This window comes from Gekko japonicus, unplaced genomic scaffold (assembly GCF_001447785.1).
Source record: "Gekko japonicus isolate JY-2015 unplaced genomic scaffold, Gekko_japonicus_V1.1 scaffold54, whole genome shotgun sequence".
Lineage (NCBI taxonomy): Eukaryota > Metazoa > Chordata > Lepidosauria > Squamata > Gekkonidae > Gekko > Gekko japonicus.
Genome location: NW_015167058.1, coordinates 1,989,610 through 2,010,593, shown reverse-complemented (window position 1 = coordinate 2,010,593; position 20,984 = coordinate 1,989,610). Strand labels below are relative to the sequence as shown.

General features: G+C 42.7%; 1 protein-coding gene across 1 annotated transcript in view; it reads left to right on the top strand.

Annotated features, from left to right (window-relative positions):
• The window catches only part of PQLC1 (PQ loop repeat containing 1), a 93,932-nt gene that overhangs the window by 20,211 nt on the left and 52,737 nt on the right, over window positions 1-20,984 (top strand). Inside the window, exons 3-4 of the mRNA XM_015412480.1 lie at window positions 1,770-1,903; window positions 10,268-10,321. Coding sequence (XP_015267966.1) covers window positions 1,770-1,903; window positions 10,268-10,321 — 188 coding nt within the window. The remainder of the gene's footprint in view (window positions 1-1,769; window positions 1,904-10,267; window positions 10,322-20,984) is intronic.

Genomic DNA, 20,984 nt, shown 5'->3' with positions numbered 1-20,984 from the left:
GCCTGCCTTTGCGGGGGGGACGTGGGGGGGGGGGGATTTAAATGCATGGCTTCCTGCCAAGGTGGGCTGGGGGGGGGAAAGCGAAGTGAGAGGGGGTTTAAAGTTTAAACCCCTTCTCTCTAGAGTTCACAGCAGCAGCAGCAGCACGATCTTTCCATTGCATTCTATGGGGTCATAGAATACAATGGAAAGATCCTGCCACCCCTGCAGCGCGACTCTAGAGGGAAGGGGTTTAAACTTTAAACCCCTTTTCTCTTCGCTTCCCCCCCACCCCGCCTTGGCAGGCCGGATGGGGAAGGGAAGGGGAGGCTTTTGAAGATGCCTCCCCCCCTTTTTTGCTTCCCCTTCTGACACACTTCTTGTGCTGTCAGGGGGCGTGGCATATGCTAATGATTATGCTAATAGCAGGCATGCTAATGAGCTCCTGGACCTCTTTTTCTACTAAATGACCCCTGGTTGTGCATATATTTTGGCAACAGCCAGAATGGCTTAATTTTTTTAAAAAATAAATCTATCACAGAATGCCTATTTAGAGTATGCGAGTTTATCTCAATTATCTCAGTGATTAAAGTAATGTATAAATTAGAGAAGGTGAACAGAAGGATAATCTGCTAGAAAAATAGGCAATATAGCTAATGTAGGAGAATGACACTACAAGATAAAATTAAGTCATATTTTGTTAAAACCAGTAAGGGCAGTAATTATAGTAATTAGTACATTTTATGGTTTGAGTACATCTGTGTTGAGACTGAAGTCATGGAAAAACCCTCTCTGGGGAAGGGGGCTTATAATAAAGGTCAGTAATCTCAGGCTTTCAAAGAACTTGAACTGTAAACATGAATAAATATTTCCTTAATTCAGGTATTTATTGTGTTTCTGGGTGTCTTTTAGAAGTCTATTCTGTAAAAAGGGAAGATATCTCCCTCTAGTGGTTTCAAAGACCTACATTGAATTGTTTTCTGAACATGCTTTAAATACAGTCACAAAGTATCTCATTTTGCTTTTGGTTTTAAATAAGACATCCCAATATTTATTCTGATGTCACCTGCATCAGATAAGATCTAGAAATACCATCCTGCCTGCATAATAGCCTAATCTGTTTCTATCTAATAGACATGATTCAGCTATACATGTTGCTTTGCCAGAAATTATCCTGCCATACTACTCTTCCAGTGTATGCTTCTCTTAATGGAGTTTGTGCATTTACTGAGGAGGGAGGTGATATTTGGCTTATTACAAGTCATCATTCCTAAGAAGGGAAAGTAGTTGACATTAGATCAAATATGAAAGTGTATAAATGCAGTCTTAGACTAGTGGACTGGAGGTCTTCCCCTCAGTGGTTTTGCCTGGAGGAGTCATAATGTTTCATATGAAGAATGTTTGTGTATCTGTGGTTCTGAAGAAGTGGATGATATTGTATGTGTATTATTTCATTGTCCTCCATTACAAGAAGTAACACGGAGATTTTTGTATCAAGACTTCTAGTCAGTAGTGAAACGTCATCTGAATAATATTGATTGGCAAATTGGCATTGCGATGATCGCATTGTGATGATGTTTATTTGTACATGATGGAAAGTAGTATTTTAAAGAAAATAAATTATGAATGTTATCTTTATTGGTTATTCAGTTTTTTTGTTTTGGCATGTTACCTTATGACAAACTATATGGGTATGGATTTAAAGACTTAACTATTTATGTTTACATTGGCAGAGGTCCCTGGGTGTGCAATTCAATACTGAGACTCCCCCCCCCTTTTTTGTCTTCTAGGTTTGGGAGGCATTTTGAATCCCCTCTACTGTTGCAGAGCATTATAATGATAATCACAATGCTACTGATGCTGAAACTATGCACTGAAGTACGTGTGGCAAATGAGCTGAATATAAAACGGCGGTCCTTTTCAGGTTGGTTGAAGTAAAAGATCTTCTCTCTCTTTTTTCCTCCTGTGTTTTTAGCGTGCCTTCTTTTGCTAAGGTTACCTTTTGGCACATAGTGTCAAATTGTCTCTTTGACAATAGAATACAAAACACCCGACAGAAATGGCTTTTATTTTTATATTTTTTCCTGTGTTGTTACAATTAAATGTGAGTGTATTTAAGGCCTGGTATTAGGGTTGCCAGCTTTGGGCTTGGAAATACCTGGAGATTTTCGTGGTGGAGCTTGAAGAGGGTGGTGCTTGGGGAGGGGAGGGACTTCAGTGGGGGTATATAAGGCCGTAGAGTCCACTTTCCAAAGTGGCTGTTTTCTCCAGATGAACTGATGTTGGTTGGCTGGAGATCAGTTGTAATAAAGAGGTTGGCATCTGGAGGTTGGCAACCCCGCCTGGTATAATTGCTGAGTTGCCTGATATTTCCCCCCCTGCAAAGCTTGTAAAGGAAGGATCATATTATACAGGCCCCAACTCTTAGGATATTGACATGCTTCTAGTTATTATGTTATATTTGCTGCCATAGATCCAGTGTACACATTACAGACATCATGTGGAAACCACTTACAATAGCCTTTGTGTGCTGGCTGATCCACCCACCAGGCATCGTGCTTTGAGTCTATCATGTAGCTTCCATGTTACTGCCAACTACATCAGGAAAATCTGGCCAGTGGTGTTTAGCTTCCTATGTGGTTTGGGTGATCCGTAAGGTGAGCTTCTCAACATCAAGAAGAGCAGCCGTCATGCTGAAGCTGTTTCATGCCACTTCTGTGGGGTGGTCATAACAAGTAGACTGATCATCAGGGGAAGGATTTGGAGCTCTGTTTTACTGCTGCATATGTATATAAATGTGTTTGTTTACAATACAAAAAGGTAAAGGTTCCCTTGCTCGAAAGCCAGTCGAATCCGACTCTAGGGTTGCGGTGCTCATCTCCGTTTCAAAGCCGAAGAGCCAGCGCTGTCCAAAGACGTTTCCGTAGTCATGTGGGCGGCATGACTAAACACCAAGGCGCACGGAACGCTGTTACCTTCCCACCGAAGTGGTACCTATTGATCTACTTGCAATTTCTTGCTTTCGAACTGCTAGGTTGGCAGGAGCTGGAACTAGAGACGGGAGCTCACTCCATTATGCGGCAACTCGGATCTTGAACTGCTGAACTACTGACCTTCCACAGCCTGCAGTTCAGCATCTTAACCACTTGAGCCATCGCAACTCCTTTACAATACATACAATGCAATAAATACATACGTTTTGTAAATCTTTGCAATGCATATGTTTTGCAATATATATGTTTTATATATCTTCACTCTAAATACAAATGGTATTCATACTGAGTAGAAGCTGTGATCCTGGATTGTTCTTAGATGTATTTGAGCCTCTCATTGTTTTCCCCCCACTCTTGATAAAATTACTATGCTGAGTGTCTATATGTATGTTTAACACACTTCTTTCAAATTTGGCAATATGTTTGGATTTTGTCAGTTTCTTTCTGTAATAGACAAAACAGAAAGCAGGATTAAGCCTCAAAACTGGTACAGGTAACCATGAAACAGAACAGAAATACTGAGAGGATCTCTTCTTGGGGGGAAAATTGTGAGGGAGCATGTTGCTTAAATGAGCGAGAGTGGTTAGTTTTCTTGTCTTGGAAGTGTTGGAATGTGCAAGGTCTATAGTGCAGCCTTATGAAGAAGACCTGAAGATCATCCTACAGGAGGACAGCTGAAGGACTTGTAGTTAGCATAGTTAGACTAGGGATTTCCCACTTTTTCAAATTGTGTCCTTGCTGTCTCCTGATTGGCTTTTCTGGAGACTTCCTGCTCCTGTAGAACTTCCTGTTGCTCTTTGTTCCTTTTATAGCAGTTAGACTGGTTAGTTTAGGCTTTCTCTCTGTATGTTCTTTAAGAGTTTGTTCTTCTTTAATAAACCTACTTATTTTTCTCTAAACAGTCAGTGCTCCGCTTCCTTTGCATATTTAAACTCTGCCAACAAGACCTGTTTTTGTCTGGAGGCATTTCCCTTTTATTTAGTAAGTTCTCTGTCTGGCAGCAGTTTGGAATTCAGTCCTCTCTTGGCTTTCAGGATTGATTTTAGTGTTCCCCTTTTTTCCTGTTTTGCTTTTCTGTGGTGGGGAAGCTTCCTTGTAATAGAATATATTGTCTGTGTTGCATCACTCGCTACTCTGAAGCATCTCTTAACATTTAGTTCCTCTTAAGATGCTTCCACAGGTCTACATTTCCCATGTTCTGTTGTGGGCAATTAGCCACAGTGGCTATTGGGAAGGGATATATCTATAAAGCACCCTTATAGCTCCAGTTTAATAGAAGAGAAGCAATTCCTAATAATTTCAAAAGTAACAAAACAGTATCCTTATTGAACATATGAAACTGCCATACGATGAATCTGACTATTGGTTCATCAGGTTCAGTATTGTCTGCTCAGACTGACAGTGGCTCTCCAGGGTCTCAGGTGGAGGTTTGTCACATCACCTACTACCTGATCTTTTATCCTGGAGATGCCAGGGATTGAACTTGGGACCATCATACCAAGCAGATGAGCTGCCCCTGAGCCGTAGGCCCTGCCCAGGATACAGGGGAAAGGGGCAGCACCAAAATCAATCCAAAAAGCCAATAGAGCAGAGGTGTCAAACTCATTTGTTATGAGGGCCAGATCTGACATAAATGTCACTTTGTTGGGCTCTGTCATGTGTGTCATAAAACATAATGCCAGGTACCAGAAATATAAGCTGTATAAAGGACAGTAGCTGGTAAGCTCCCAAGACCCCATGGGCTGGGTGTGTGTGCAAAGGAAAACCCATGTGGGCAGACTGGAGAGCCCATGGTGCAGCACTGGGCAGATCATTCCATCCTACTTGACTGCCACAGATGAGGTTGTTCCACCATGCTGAAGCTCCGCCCACTCCCTCCAAGCAGTCTCCTGTTCCCTCCCTTGGGCCTTATGCTTGACATCCCTGCAATAGAGGGTTGAAAACCAAACTGCTGCCAGATAGATAATTTATTAAATCCTTCCTGCTTTAGAGGGATTAATTTTGTGAGATCAAGCATTCCCCCTCCCTCCCCAAAAACCTTCTGGTTTGAAGGCCCTGCTGATTGACAGTGCACAAAATCCATACCTCAAAGATATTTAAATTGTGTAATGTACATTTCTGGTACTTCATGATACCTGAGAAGGATGAACTGTGGGCTTCTGAAATTTCACCTTGTAGTTTAAAATGTAGACAGATCTCCCCCCCTCTCTCCAGTTCTTCATGTTGAAATAAGCCCCCCCTTTCATTATTATGCCCTCCCCCCAATATTCTCTTAGAATTTGTGGTTTGTGAATGTCAGAGCAAACCTTCTGTTCTGATTGCTTCGTTGAACATTTAGCTGTTTTTTGTTTTTGGAATCAGTGTATTTTGTGTTCCTTTTATTGAATTAATTGATCCATCACTGCAGCAGGGCCATTACATTTCCGGAAAGGATCTTTCTGTACTCACAGATTGCATCCCCAGAGATGATGTGAGAGAATTCTGTACTGGTATTAAAATTCCACTAGGTGTATTTGAGTTCAGTACAAATGAGAAAAACATCCCCTCTGAAATTAGTCTAATGAATTCTGGCACCACTGAAGTGATCAGTGCAAGATAATCAGTCTGTGGAATCCCCCCCCCCTATACAAAACAAGTAGACAACTTTATCTTGGAGGGGTTACATCAGGAAGAAATTATCTTCCGCCATCTAGATCTGTTTTGTCTAGATTGGTCTGGCAGCCTGTTTTGAATCAATTGTAATTTTTTTAAGAACTGCCTAAAATCTTAATTTTTGTTTTTTCCCCTTCCCCTTACTCTCTAATATTTGAACCTACAGGTATAATACTTTTACTTATTTCAGTGTGTCTGTAAAGAAAAGTCTGGTAACTCAAAAGTGATGAAATTGTTTGCAGTCTTATCTTAATGTCACCACTCCTTTGACTTGTATGAGATATAAGTGATCTGATTGCAATTAAGAAAACAGCTTCTGCAAGAGGCTTTCTTCCCATCTGTCCTCTTTTAAATTTGTACCATCATCAAACTACATCCAGAGAAAATACATTTCTGCGCACAGTCCAGGTAAATAATTTGTAAGGGTGGCTCACGTGTTGTCTTCAGACACTTATGGGAATACTCTACTTACACACACACACACAAAACCTTTATTGGCTTGAAAGCACAAAACATCATGGAAATACAGGAAAATACTAAAATGCATCAGTCACTTACACTTGGCTATTCAAGCCTTGTCTTCTGATTGCATAATATAAAAGTTTTGGAACAGCCTCTATTATTTCGCAATTAGAATTATACAGAAGAAAGTGAACAATTGAGTCATCAGAGTGCCAGCTCTTACCCTCTAGAAATGGAGTAATAAAACGAGATTGGATATCCCTATAGAAGAGAAGAGATTGGATTTATACCCTGCCCTTCACTACCCAAAGGTGTCTCAGAGTGGCTTACAAACTCCTTTCCCTTCCCCTCCCTACAACAGACACCCTGTGAGGTAGGTGGGGCTGAGAGAGCTCTTGACAGAAACTGCTCTTTTTTCAAGGACAGCTCTTATCAGAACTACGGCTTGCCCAAGGTCATCCAGCCAGGTGCAAGTGGAGGAGTGGGGAATCAAACCCGGTTCTCCTGCACACTTAACCACTACACCAAACTGGCTCTCCTTTTTGATTTTTTTAATGAGCACTGGCCCACTAATTTACAGGATTCCACAAGACCATGTGTATTGTTTTCTGTAATATAAACTTAATTAAAAAGAAAAAGACACAAAGTTCCCAAAACACCAGTCCTTGCTGACAGGGCACTGTGCATCCCATGAGGAACTGGAGCTGTGATGCACACTGTGAGCAGCATGGACAAACGGCAATGAAGTATGGTGTGTGTAGTGGTGTGTGTAGTGGATTCTATGTGTGTGTAGTGTGAAGTATGGTGTGTGTAGTGAATTCTGTATCTTTTAGAGAGCAAGGGCAAAGTCTGTCTAGATATGGTATCTGGTGGTACCTCCCTAAAAGCACCTCTGATGGCAGAACATTAAAGCGTGCAAGCATGTATGCTCTGTGATGATGTGGGGCTGTTAAACTTGACGATACTTTGCAGTAGAGCCCATGTCAAAAGTCCCCAACCTGCTTGGGGAGCATCTGCTGGCTGCACGTTCCCTAAGTTCTTGTCTTTCGATGTCGAGAAATCTTTGTTTAATAATAGCATAGGCTTGTTTATCTGAAAAGGGGGCTAAATAATCCGGGGATATTTTATGGGAATACTCTACTTGCTGGGTTGTGTTAACCAGAAACTCAGATATCCCAGATCCAAAAATATTTTCCAGAGTTATAGTTCAGAAGTCATTGAAAGGGTAATAGCTAGGGTTTCCAACACTGCTTCGGCAAGTGCTGGTAAATGTGGGGGGCAGTGCCTGCGGAGGACAGGGTATGGGAAGGTTGTGATGTCACTTCTAGGTGACACTCAAGGCTGCCTCCCCTACTCTCTATGATATAGACCAAGGAAACTTCCTAGAGTATCACTGTGTGGAGGCTATTTTTTCTCCTGCTCCTCAGTTCCTCCATGGTGGTAAATTGGGCTGGTGAATTCCCATGTGGACTGGTAAACGGGAGCTCTAGTTACAACTGGCATCCCTGTTGTATTTCTTAAGGGAGATGAGCACTCTCAGGAGTGAAGAAAACAGCTGGGGAACTTTTAGATCAGTATAACTTCTAATTGTAGACAGCCTGCCTTAGAATAAGACCAGCTAGGACATGCACAGAATCGAGGGACAGGGGATTGCATGTTTTCACCTTTCTTTTGTATCCCTTGCTCAGTCTGTTGTTTTGCAGACTATGTGTGGACTTTTTCCTTTTAATAAATTATTTACTATTTTAAATGCTGGTAGTTGTTCTTTGTACCACATAGTACTCCACCATTTAAACATTCTGTTCAGAACTGGCACCGAGGAAGGAGGTGGTTGGTTGCTAGATTGCTAATTCCCCAGGAGTGCACAGGTGTGGTAAGCTGTTCCCTTGTTAACCAGTTGCTGTGTAGTGGGTGATGCAAGCAGTTGGAGAAGCCTTTAATCAGCTTAATGGAAGGAAGACTTGCTGAACTTCTCTGCCGATAATTCCCAGATTGACCAGCTGCTGGCAGTGTGCCGAAGAAGAAGCATAACCATTTTAAGAGTTGGGAGAGTGGTGTGTCACTGGATGGTGACTCAGCATGACCTTTGGCACCTAGGCATCTGAGAGGGCTGAAATGGAGTGGCACCTACAGGTCAGTGGGGCTACCCTGCCACACTCACTAGGGCAAAAAAAAATCACAAGCCTTTTTGTCAGGACAGGCATAGGAGCAGCAAAATGGGAGATCACCCAGCAAAATGGGAGATCACCCTAGAGGTTACCCCTGACATTGAAGTGGTGTGTGTGGGGGGCAGCATAGTAGGGCTGTTCTGTGTGAGAATGATGCTTTGCTGTCTGCAGGTGCCTTTCCAAGCAGGGAAAAAGAGTTTGCATCAGAGGCCCTTTCAACGTCACAGGGGCTTCTAGAGCAATATCTAATTTCCTGGTGGGAGCATATGGGCCAAGTGTATATAGCTATTCTTGAGGACTCTGCCTTGTTCTGGGTCTTGACCTATGCTCTAATGCTGACCTTTGTACTTGCCCTCATGTTAAATTATGTGGAAAGAGTATAACCCATTTTTCCTCCTCAAATGGGATGAAATAACAAGGAAACAAGTTTATTATTCTGAATGTCATCGATAGAAATTAAGCATAAGACCAAGTTATTTATTTATTTATAAGATTTCTATACCGCCCTCCCAAAGGCTCACGGCAGTTCACAAGCAGCAAAGCCAGAATCTAAAATACAATAAAACACACAATAAAATACAATAATTAAACTACAGTAAGCAACCTAAAACACTACATCATCAGTCAAGGTGGAGACGATCTTCCAACTTGGTGGCCAGCCATTACCAGTACGCGGTCTCCCCGCTAAGCTGTCAAACTTAAGTTGTCCATAGATGTGCTTGCTAGGTGCTATTGGTGGTCACAAATATGTCCCTGGCTTGTCTGCCCAACATTGCAGAAGATAGAGAGAAGTCTCCCATTTTGTGCTGGGCAAAAGAAGCAGACCCTACCTCTCTCCTATGTTCTTACACATGCACAAAGATCTTGTTGGATGGAAGTGTTTATTTCTAACTTCATGCTTAGCTTGAGAGATACTCGGAGACATCAGAGAGATTGTCAACGCTTTTAAGTGTCTCTGATGACTATCACAAACTGACTTCTCCTTTACCGAATAATTTGTACTTGCCAGCTGAGACCAGTAAAGGTTTTGTGGCCCTGATAGGGTCTGAAGATAAAAACTGAAATGTAGATCATATGAGGCAAGACTGATTTGAAGTACTTTATTAACAATTACTTTAAGGATTACATGCATATCAAGCTGTGTTTCACACTTAAATTAAAGGAGTTCAAAAGGTTTAACTTAGGCTGTACTGTGCCTGTTGTCTCTTCACAGTCTTGTCCAGGGATTTATGACCTTGTGGGTCTGGAGTAGGTCTGGAGCAGAGGCCCCCCTGGATTAGGAATACTTCCCCCACCCTTTTTGGACCACTGTTACACCATTTGTGGTTTTTAAAAGCTACCTTAAATTTACACAAGAGGAATGAAAGAAAGCTTGCAGCACTTGAAGAAGTAGACATCCAGGTATGCCAAATCCTGGATGGTATGACATATCCTGAAAATAACCAGGCTGTTCATGTGCAATGAGTGCCTCTGGGTAGGATCCATGCAGATAACTGGATTGTGAGCTTTCCAAGGAGAAGTCTGCTTTGCTAATATGGCAGCTTTCACATTGTACATTGCCACTTCTTGGATAGCAAGCTTGATGGCATTTTGATAACCCTTGCTTCACTGTGGTAAGCTCTCTCAAATTGCTGTATTTTATTCTTGAAACTTTTACAATGAAAGCTTCTTTCAAAATTTCTTCTTAGTGAGGCAAGTGAAAAAGAACAACCTAATCTAAATGTATTAAAATTTGTTGAAGAATCTTGTTTATTATATCATTTAATTTCCCCCCTGCTATTTTCAGATGTTTTAAGACTACATATAGTGACTTCGTTACCCTTACATCTATTTTTCAAAGAGAGAATTCCAAGAGAATGCTGGTTAGCGCGGGAACTAAAAAAACTTTTGGCATGACTACTCACAAGATATGCTAACATTAACCTGTTGATATAGTCCGTTAAAAGATCTGCTGCTATATGGAGTCCAATGAGTCTGTTTTGTCTTTCCTTTCTCTTCACTTTTTGGACGTAGCTGCAGATAGTAAGGATGAAGAAATCAAAACACCTCCAAAGAGATCTTTTCTGGGTACGTACTTTACAAACCCATGCTGCATGAAGTTGCCATTTGGAACACCATCCATTCTTCTAATCTTTGCCATTCTTTTACTTATATTTTTTTTGCCATGTTAGAAATGAATGCATGGTTGTCATTTCTACTAAAACAGTGTCTGTGCTATGTTTTTCCTAACACCAATATGTTACTTCAGTTCAGTTTCACCACTGTCTGAGGAAAAAAGATGCATTCTTTTTATTCCTCAAGCAGCTTTTCATACTTTTACAGACTTTAGACTTTTAAAACTCCCCTTGCAGTTCCCTGGCTAAATATAAAATAATTCATAGGATGGTAAGTAAAGGTAAAGGTTCCCTTGCTCGAAAGCCAGTCGAATCCGACTCTAGGGTTGCGGTGCTCATCTCTGTTTCAAAGCCGAAGAGCCAGTGCTGTCCGAAGACGTTTCCGTGGTCATGTGGCCGGCATGACTAAACACCAAGGCGCACGGAACACTGTTACCTTCCCACAAAGTGGTATCTATTTATCTACTTGCAATTTCTTGCTTTCGAACTGCTAGAGATGGGAGCTCACTCCATCATGCGGCACCCGAACTGCCTGAAGTTCAGCGTCTTAACCACTTGAGCCACCGCAGCATAGGATGGTACTCAGTCTTAAATATCATTTGCATCATCGCTTTCATGCCTCTGCCAGTGAGACATAGGCGAGCTATCTTGCTGTCAGAAACCTAGATGCTGTCTGAAACTGTGAAAGTAGGAAAAATGGATCTTCTCTAGGCCACCTAAAGGATACATTTCCTTTTTCAGGGGATTTCCATGGTTAATTTTATAATTTAGTAGGTTTATAGCTGTATTGCTAGGGCTTAGCTACTGATGGAACAGCTTTCAAACTGTTGAATGGAACCTGAATCTGTGATGACAGATGGCTAGGTCTTCTTTTCAAATGAGCATGCTTGTCCATACAATTACTTCTGTGGTGTGTGTGGTGCTGTTATAAAAAAAGAAAACCCCAAATGCTCTTGTCAGCCATGTTCCTTTTTATTTATCAAATTTATATTCTGTTTCCTCGCCCCTGAATGGGATTCGGCGTGGCTAACAGCATTTAAAATGCACCAATAAAAACAATAAAAAGATACAATAAATAATCATTAAAATATAAAATGGTTAAATGGTTTCCCCATTAAAATTTATCCACTGTCAAGCAGGGTAGGATGTGTGGATGGTGAAGATACAGCTGAATTGTACCAGCTGTCTGGTGGATCACAATCACCCAAAGGCTGCCTGAAAAAGAGCAGCCTTGCATGCCCTGTGGAACCTGGGGAGGTCCCACAAGGCACACAGCTGGTTCCACGGGATAGGGGCCACTACTGAGAAGGCCTTCGCCCTGTTGACACAAGGTGGGCAGTTTGTGGACCAGAGACCTTCAATGAATTCTGAGATGAAGATCAGAGAAGACAGGGAGGATTATGCCAGGAGAGGCAGTCCAGAAAGTATGAGGGTCCGTTGCAAAAATGCAATGGAAATGTAACCAAACCCTGTATCTCATGGGGCAGCCAAATCACATGGTTACTTCCCATGCCAACTATGATGAATGGCATGGGATGAAAATATGTTACCAAAGTGACCTATGAGATTTGGCATGAGCAAATGTCCTGGTGATTTGGAGTTGCAGCAGGCAGGTATGGATTTTTATCTGACATCGTCATCACAGAAGTAATGTATGAACTAGGCCTATGAGTGTGTTTGAATCTATAATAAGAGCTGGCGAAGCCAACAGAGAATGGATTAGAATGGAAATAATTTATTTAGCACGCTTCAAAGTATTTTTACTTTCCTTAGGGCCTCGCTTGGTTTTCCTAGATTATGGCCCAGGCAGTATACAGTAGAATTCTGATGTGATAGAGTACTCTACCATTTCCAACAGCAGGTGGGAAAATGAAGTCAGATTTTAAGTACCTCCCATGTAAAAAGTCCCTGTAAATAAAACACATACCCGATTTGGGAGACAGGTTCTAATTTAGCTTAATCCTTTACAAACTATAGTATTTTTCTACTTACAGGGAATTTGAAAACTCTAATCCTTCCCTTCAGTCTGAAGTGGTACCGTCCATTCTACTTCTCCACACTAGTGATATTAGAGACAGCTCCCAAATTCTCACGAACAGAGCTATTGTTGTAATACATTGAATGCATGACTGCTACTACTCCTATTATCATTGTCATCTTTGATGAATATGTCTTGTTAACTCAGGCTCCCACTGAACAATAAGAGACATCAACTTCTTGACGTTTGGCTGTTACTTATTGTAGTTAGCAGTCACAATTCCTTAAGAAAATTGCACTTATATGGCCTTCACTGCAGAATGTGTTAAAAATGCATTTTACCCATCTTTTGGTTTTGAATTTTGAGAAAATAATAGTTTCCCAGTGTGCACATTTGTTTAATTTGTTTAATTTTTCTGTTTGATAAAGCATAATTTCCCATTGCATCTTTTTTCAGGAAAACACTTCTTTTTTGCTAAATTTTTGCTAAACACCAGCTTTTTTCCTGCTTGCTAATTTTCATTATTGCTTTGTAATTGTTTTCACAAGCATAATATACAAAAATCTACTAACCTAAAGAATGTAAACTAGGTTGAGATTGTTCAACTTTATTTTTACATTCTGGCTGCATGTCGTATTTGTGGTGCATGGCTAAAAACTGTCCTGTATTAACATCTTCAAGTTTAGAAGGATTTTTCATTTGGGTATTTAGAGGGAATTATAAGTAAACAAAACAATCTGTTACTAGTGTATTCATTTTTATATGTTTCGCAGTGCTTCCTGATGGATAGTTTGTGGCACACATACAGAAGCTAATTATCTGTATGAAATATAAATGGACTTTTTTTGAAAATTTAATGAGATTAGATTGCAAAATAGATATAAACATTGACTTTTCTGTATCATGAAAAACATTCTGAATTTTTAAAAAGGCTGTTATATGTCTAAAAATCACTATTATATGTCTATAAATCTAATGCTGAGGCAGCCAATCCCTATGCCAATCAACAAAGCAACAAAAACCAGGCCATTCACAGACAAGGTAGGGATCTTTGCCTACTTAGGGGACTCCTCAGATATATAGAAAAATATTACTTTGGCTGCGGTCACATGGAACAGAAGCCACACAAGTGAGACGGAAAACAGGCGGAGTTTCCGGGCGCGATCTCACCAGCACATCTGGGAAGCGTAGCACTCCCATGGCTCAACCGAGGCTTCCAGCCGAAACTGCGTGGCAAAAAACTAGTACCTCGGAGGTACTAGTTTCCAGAAACTGCGGGGCAAGGGCGGGCGTCTGATCGCGTTTCCGGTGGCATCCGGCGCCCGCCCATGTCCCCTTGCAAATAAGGTGGGGTTTTTTTGTCCAAGTCTCTGTGGATGCGCACACGCACCCAACGGAGCATGCGCATTTGTCGTGTACACACACAAAGAAAACAGTTTGCCGCGGCGCGCGCTTCTTCATTGCGTGCCGGCTTGTCCTGTGATCAGCACCTCTCCCTTGCCATGGAACCTCCACGGTACCTCCACAGGACCTCCACGGGAGGTCTGATCGCGTAACTGCGCAGTAGTTTGCCCCAGGGCAAACAGCCACGCTTCTCCCCCGCAGTTTCCTGCCCGTGTGAACGGGGCCTTTGTAAATTAACTAAACCCTTTCCTCAGAAAACAGTGGCCTAATGAGGACTGTGTACAAGAGGCATGGAAATGCTGAGAGCAGAGTGAAGGAGGGAAGTGAAAATGAACTTTGTTCAAATTCCTCAGATGTATAAAATCCCCAAAGTGGAAATTTGGGGTGGGGTGGGACTGGGATTGCCATATGTTTTCCCTCCTTCCCACAGATTCCTGCAAGATCCCAGCCTACTTAGTATTAGTACGCTTGCCAGCTTGTGTAGATACAAATTTAAGGCACTTACTGGGGTCACGCTAAATTTGTTCTGCAGTTTTAATGTATGTGTGCACAGTATAGAATTATATAAAAATAAGTGCTTAGGGGAAACATGTTCCCACAGTCCACAGAAGACTAAATTTCACCCCTTAAAAACATATACAAAAGAGCAATTCATTTCATTCAATGATTTCTCAACCTGGCCACTTGGAGCAGAACTGTAGAGTGCCAAGGTGAAGAAGAGCATTGTCAGTTGGGACGTCAAGCTGAAATGCGATAACCAGAAAATATATAGACAATATATAGGGAAGCCACTGGTGGTGATAGAGAATAATTCTCAGCTGTGACAAAAGAAAGCACACTATAGTTACTTTCAGCAGTTAATATCTAATTAATGTTAAAAAATTAATATCTAATTTCTAATTAATGTTAAAAAAAAGACGGAAGGGGACATTACAGGCTCCAGCTTCACTAATATGAGGATGGTACATCATGTTTACTGGCAGATTCTTGGGTGCCACTGCCCCCTTCAGTTACCCGAAACTTACACAAGCACCTGAGTGAGCTGTATAGATTAGGGTTTGTTTTAGGTGTAGCTTGGGGGTGGTTCCCATAGAGTTTTCAAGCTTCATTCTAGGCAACAACAAAATGGTAGACTACAGAGACATATATCAGAATGCCTATCAATGCAATCCTAAAGAGAGTTACTCCAGTCTAAGCCAACTGAAATGAATGGGCTGAGACTGGAGTAACTCTCCTTGGGATTGCACTATATGTTACCTAGGCTTTATAGGATTAGAACTACAGTGAACCTGGTAGATGGCAGCAGGTACCATCAGAATTTGAGCCACTTCTTATGCTCTCTGGACTCCTTTGTGAGCATATTTGTCAGCAATCCAGCAAACCACTTAATGTCATTGATGGTTCCCCTCACATTAAGAGAAAGCTTTTATCTGGCACTTTCTGCCAAAATCTAAGTGTCCAGATTTCTTATGCTAATGGGTATATAACTTCTTATTTTTCAAATGGAAATGAATTTGTATTGGCCTTCAGATGCAAAAATGGTGAATAAACTTTTAAGTATACTTTATTCCCGTTTCCTGTTAATTTTCTACAGAGCTTTTCAGTAATTCCTTTTAAAAGCTGATGAACTTTTTTGATTGTAATCAATTATTTAATTGATCTCAATGCAAGGGGTATTTGAAAGACGTTTAAAGAACTTTCCTTTTAAATAGCAAGTGTGTAATGTGTTTTGACATTCATTCTAAAAGTGTTGTTTCCTGAATCAAGAGACAAATGTTTACACTGCTGCGAGCATACAAGTTAACCATATTATATCTAATTCTGAATGTGACCTCTAGAGTGCGGATCAAAAAACCTACACAATGGGCCAGGCACAGACAGGCATGATGTTCCTGCAAACCTGAAGGTCCCCAGGTTCCCAAACTTACATTGGAAAGGTTTAAAACTCCTCAAATGAAGAATGCCAATGGAGATCTCACGGAAACATGGAAGATCATGGGTGGCATTCCATGGTGGATTAACAACCTGGACTCCACAGTATGAAAAATGGAGAAAATGGCGAGGGCTGGCAAGAAAATGGAGGGAAAGCAGTGAGGGGAGCAGTTGAAAAATTGAGGACCAGGGGCAGACAGTCTTTCATTCCCACACAAATATTGCAGGTCCCTGCTTCAAGTGCAAGACTAGTTTCCCCCCATAAAAAACAAAACAACAACAAACCCAAAGAGGAGATGTCTTAAATTAGCATACAAGTTACAGTTATGTCCAATACTAATTTTTTTTTTTTGTGGATAACATTTTTGGCGGGGTTACTGTTTTGCATTCAGGGTCGTCTCTGGGTAATACTTTCAGCAATAGTTATCTGTTGGGGATTAGCATCAGAGGCGAGTTAAAAACTTACCTTGATGGCAAGCACTGCTGATGTAGTAGGGCTCCCCATTCTCAATTTGTTTATTGAATAGTCGCTAAGGGGCTTTCAAACATGAGCCCCTACATTTTGAGAAGCTGTTCCTTTAAATAAGTGGTTCCAATAAGGAATAGAGGGAAGGTAGTATGGTGTAGCCCAATCTTGTCAGATCTCAGAAGCTAAGCAGAATCAGTTCTTTGATGGAAGACCCAAGGAAAACTCCACAGAGGAAGGCAATGGCAAACTACTTCTGCTTCTCACTTGCTTTGAAAACCCTTAGTGAAGTTACCATACATTGATTGCAACTTGACTGCACATATGGAAGCAATGCTCCCTCTAAGCTCTACAGTGTTGTGTGCAAAAATTCTACCTTGTGAACGAAAAAAGCTAGTAACATTAAAGTTGTGCGCAAGTCTGCATTTATTTGATAATTGCATAGATTAGTTTTTAGAAGATTATTTCCATAACTTTGTAAAAATCTCAAAATGAATTCTCTTAAACTATATTTTAAGAATAATTTAAACGTTATAAGAGAAAACAGAATCGAGTCCAATTTCATTACAAACTGTTATCCTCTATGGGGGTAGACCTGGCCTCCAGGGAACAGGTCTACCCTCCCCTTTCCACTATATTGGTAGACCTGGCCTCCGGAGAACAGGTCTACCCACCCACTTCCACTATATTGGTAGACCTGGCCTTGGTTCCCCACAAAGGTTCCCCACAAAGGCCACATTAGGCCCTGTGCTGAGCCTTAGAAAACATACCAGCACTTGGGGGGGGGGGGACGACATTTGCAGTCTTTGAGGGTTTTTTAAGTGAAATATGACACATTTACAGGTCAAGTATAACAGAGGTGGAACAATCACTGTCAGAACTGCCTAACTTAACAAACAGGAAGTTGCTTAAATGTTATCAACCTGCCCAAACTACTTATTTATTCAGATATTTATATCCCACTTCTTCTGTTACTCAAGACAGCTTACATATCATCCTTAAAAGCGTAAAAGGGGTCTGCAAACTGTTCCCTGACAGAATAAACTGCCAAAACGTCTGTCTATCCTCACGAAAATGCTTCTCCTGCTGCTTGGCACCTCCGTGGCTGGCTGTCTACTGAGGTGGGTCAGCAGCTGTCAAACCATTCTCTTCTCTTGCTGTGCAGCTCACTTTCCCCTCAGTGGCTGTTGCTAGGCTACCAAGCTTAGTTCTGTCAGTAAAAAGGCAGGGGGAGGAGGCCCTTTCCAGGCCTACTGTGGCCTTTGTGGGGAACTTATTGGGGCAAGTCCTGACTAGGGTTGCCAGCTCTAGGTTGGGAAATTCCTGGAGATTTTGTGGTAGAGTCTATGGAAGCCAGAGTTTGGGGAGGGGAAGAAGAAGAAGAGATTGGATTTATACCCCACCCTTCACTACCCAAAGGTGTCTCAGAGTGGCTTACAAACTCCTTTCCCTTCCCCTCCCCACAACAGAAACCCTGTGAGGTAGGTGGGGCTGAGAGAGCTCTTGACAGAAACTGCTCTTTTTCAAGAACAGCTCTTATCCGAACTACGGCTTGCCCAAGGTCATCCAGCCAGGTGCAAGTGGAGGAGTGGGAAATCAAACCCAGTTCTCCCAGATTAGAGTCCACGCACTTAACCACTACACCAAACTGGAGTGGCCTCAGCTGAATAGAATGCCATAGAATCCACCCTACAAAGCAATTATTTTCTCCAGGGGGAGAAATAGATCTGTTGTCTGGAGTTCAGTTGTGATACCAGGTGATACCACAGCCAGTGTGGCGTAGCAGGTGGCACTTCAGTAGGGTCTGCCAGACCCAGGTTCTTGCTGTGGAAGCTAAGTGGGTGATTTTGGACCAGTCACAGACTTTCAGCCTAACCTACTTCACAGGGTTGTTTTGCAGATCAAAAGGGGGAGAGGAGAATGATGTAAGCTGCTTTGGTCCCCACTGCGGAGAAAGACTGTACTTTCCCTCCTGGAACCATTGTTGCCAGTCTTCAGGTGAGAGCTGGAGATCACTCAGATTTACTACTGCTCTCCAGATGGCAGAGATCAGTTCCCCTGGATAAAATGGTGGACTCTGTGTCATTATACCCAGCTAAGGTGGCCACCCTATGACAGCCAGTGTGTCATATCAGCGCTTCAGAGCAGGTCTGCCAGACCCAGGTTTTTGCTGTGGAAGTTGAGTGGGTGATTTCAGACTAGTCACAGACTTTCAGCCTAACTTACCTCACAGGGTTGTTGTGGAGATCAAAAGGGGGAGAGGAGAATGATGTAAACTGCTTTGGTCCCCACTGTGGAGACTGTACTCTTAGGTAGAGGCTGCAGGAAAGGGGGAGGAGATGGAAACCGGAAGTCAGCGGGCCAGATAAAGGTAGGTTCATGGTTAGCTGGGAAGGAAACAGGATTGCCAGTCTCCAGGATGGGAAATTCCTAGAGATTTGAGGGGTGGAGTCTGGAGAGTATGGGGCTTGAGGAGCGGTGGGACCTCAGACAGGTACAGTGTCATAAACTCCACCCTCCAAACCAGCCATTTCCTCCTGGGGAACCATTGTTGCCAATCTCCAGGTGAGGGCTGGAGATCACACAGAATTACAACTGCTCTTCCGATGGCAGAGATCAGTTCCCTTGGAGAAAATGGTGGACTCTGTGTTATTATACCCTGCTGGGGTCACCACAGCAAATTGACGCTGAGTGCCCAAGACCGGGGCATCTGCCCAGAGCCTCTTTCTAGAGCTCGTTGTATTTATTTCCACAATGGGCCTTATTCTTAGTAGGTTATAATGGAGAATTGAATTGGGGGTATCTGGGATTCTGGGGGGAATGTTTTTTTGAGATAGAGGCACCAAATTTGCAGTATAGCTGCTGGTGCCTCTCCTCAACTCCCCCCCCCCCCAAGTTTCAAAATGTTTGGATTGGGGGTCCAATTCTGTGGGCCCCAGAAGGAGGTGCCCCCATCCTCCATTGTTTCCAATGGAAGAAAAATGCTTGTGAGCTGGGAGATACAATGGCTGAGCAGGAGCTAAAATTTTGTGTGCCAGTGCCCCCTAGCACAGCTTAGAGGGAGCACTGGTAGGAAGTCAGTGTTAATATACTTATCTCAACGTCTTCATCCATGCTAGCAATCCACACATGGGGAATAGCCTTAGATGCCTCTTCTCCATGCACCAGTCCAACTGTATTCAGCATTAGCATGCTCAGCATTAGCTATCTCTCCCCCCCCCCATATTTGGTACTGGCTTGTGAACACTACCTACTGTTCAGGGTAGAGCAGTTCAAACATGACTGTCTTAATATGGATCACCAGGATGGGCAAGAGTTTTTGGTGGTAGCCCTTGCCATTCCCTTGGAAAAATCTTTTATGGTGAGCTTTTGTAATAGGGGGCACATGACAAAGCCCCGCCCCCTGCTTCTGGCTGCCCCGCTTCCAGCCCTCATTCAGCCAGGAGGAGGCAGGAGAAGAGGGAGGGTAAGTTGCTTCCTCCCCGCCTCTCCCCACCCCTGCCTGCCTGGGGCCAAGGAGGGCCTTGGCGGGGCTTTCTCGCACTCCCGCTGGCCTTGCAGGTCCACCGCCGGGCCCCTGATGTCAGGGGGTGTGGCATATGCTAATGAGTTATGCTAATGAGTTCCCCTAGCTCTTTTTCTATGAAATGACCCCTGATCAGAAGTATTAATTTAGGGAAGGCTGTTATCTGAGTGGTGGCTGTTCTAACTTTGTTGTAATATTTTTGTTTTTCTGTCTTACTCATTATTAACTGGTGACTTTAAAAAGATTGCTTCATCTTGCTGCAGAGGGGAATATAGTCCTTGTTCATGTGTGTGTTACAGGTTATACATATGGATGCAAGCTTCAAATAATAAGGATGTGTTTTAAAAAGAAAGACACCCACCCCCCTTATAAGCTTTTTAAAAAAACTCAGCCAGGTGGAACCTCTTCCGCCTTTGATGGTCAAAAGTCCTCTTCCCTTGCACTTCTCTGTTTCATCTGCTGAAATGATCAGCCAGATCTGCATGTTAATTTGGTTATTGTTTCATGTAAATTAATGAATATTGTACTATTTCTGCCCTACCTATCCATCCTGTCTATAAAAGATGGGGGATTCTCCACGGGGGGAAGGGCGGGGGCGGGCTAGCAACCGTGGCACGGAAAGCTACAGGGAAACCTGCCATATGGAAGCTCCATTGTTACTGAACTGTATCGGATTATGCTTTTACTATAGAGAAGAAGGACCACAGATGTTCTGTAGTGAGCAAGGCTGGCCCCCCTTTTTAAAATCTGGTTTGTTTCTTTGTGTTTCACCTTTGAAAGATGGCAATACTTCAGTGGTCAGAGCCTAGGGACAATAAGCTCTCTAGTATTAATGTTGCCAGCTCTGGGTTGGGACACTCCTGGAAGTTTGGGGGTGGAGCCCGGGAGGGGAGGGACCACAGCAAGGTATAATGCCATGCAGTCCACTCTCCAAACCTGCCATTTTCTCTGGGGGAACTGATATCTATCGTCTAGAGATGAATTGCAATTCTGGGAGATCTCTAGGCCTCACCTGGAGATTGGCAACCCTGTCTAGTATGCATTCTGCATGCCACCATCCTGATCTGGGGCAAAGCTGCCATCACACAGAGCTCTCAAGGGGAGCTTTTAATAACCCATAACATCTTTGAGCTTCTCTTAGGAGTTCTCATGTACATATGAAACAGTTCCATACGTTCAATATGTTCACTGCCAAAATATGTGGTGATGGCCATTAGCTTGAAATGGGGGCTAGACAAAGTCATGGCAGGCAGGCTGCTGATGATAGCCATTAGTAGCTACAAGGGGGGACCCGCGATACTCGCGGGGGG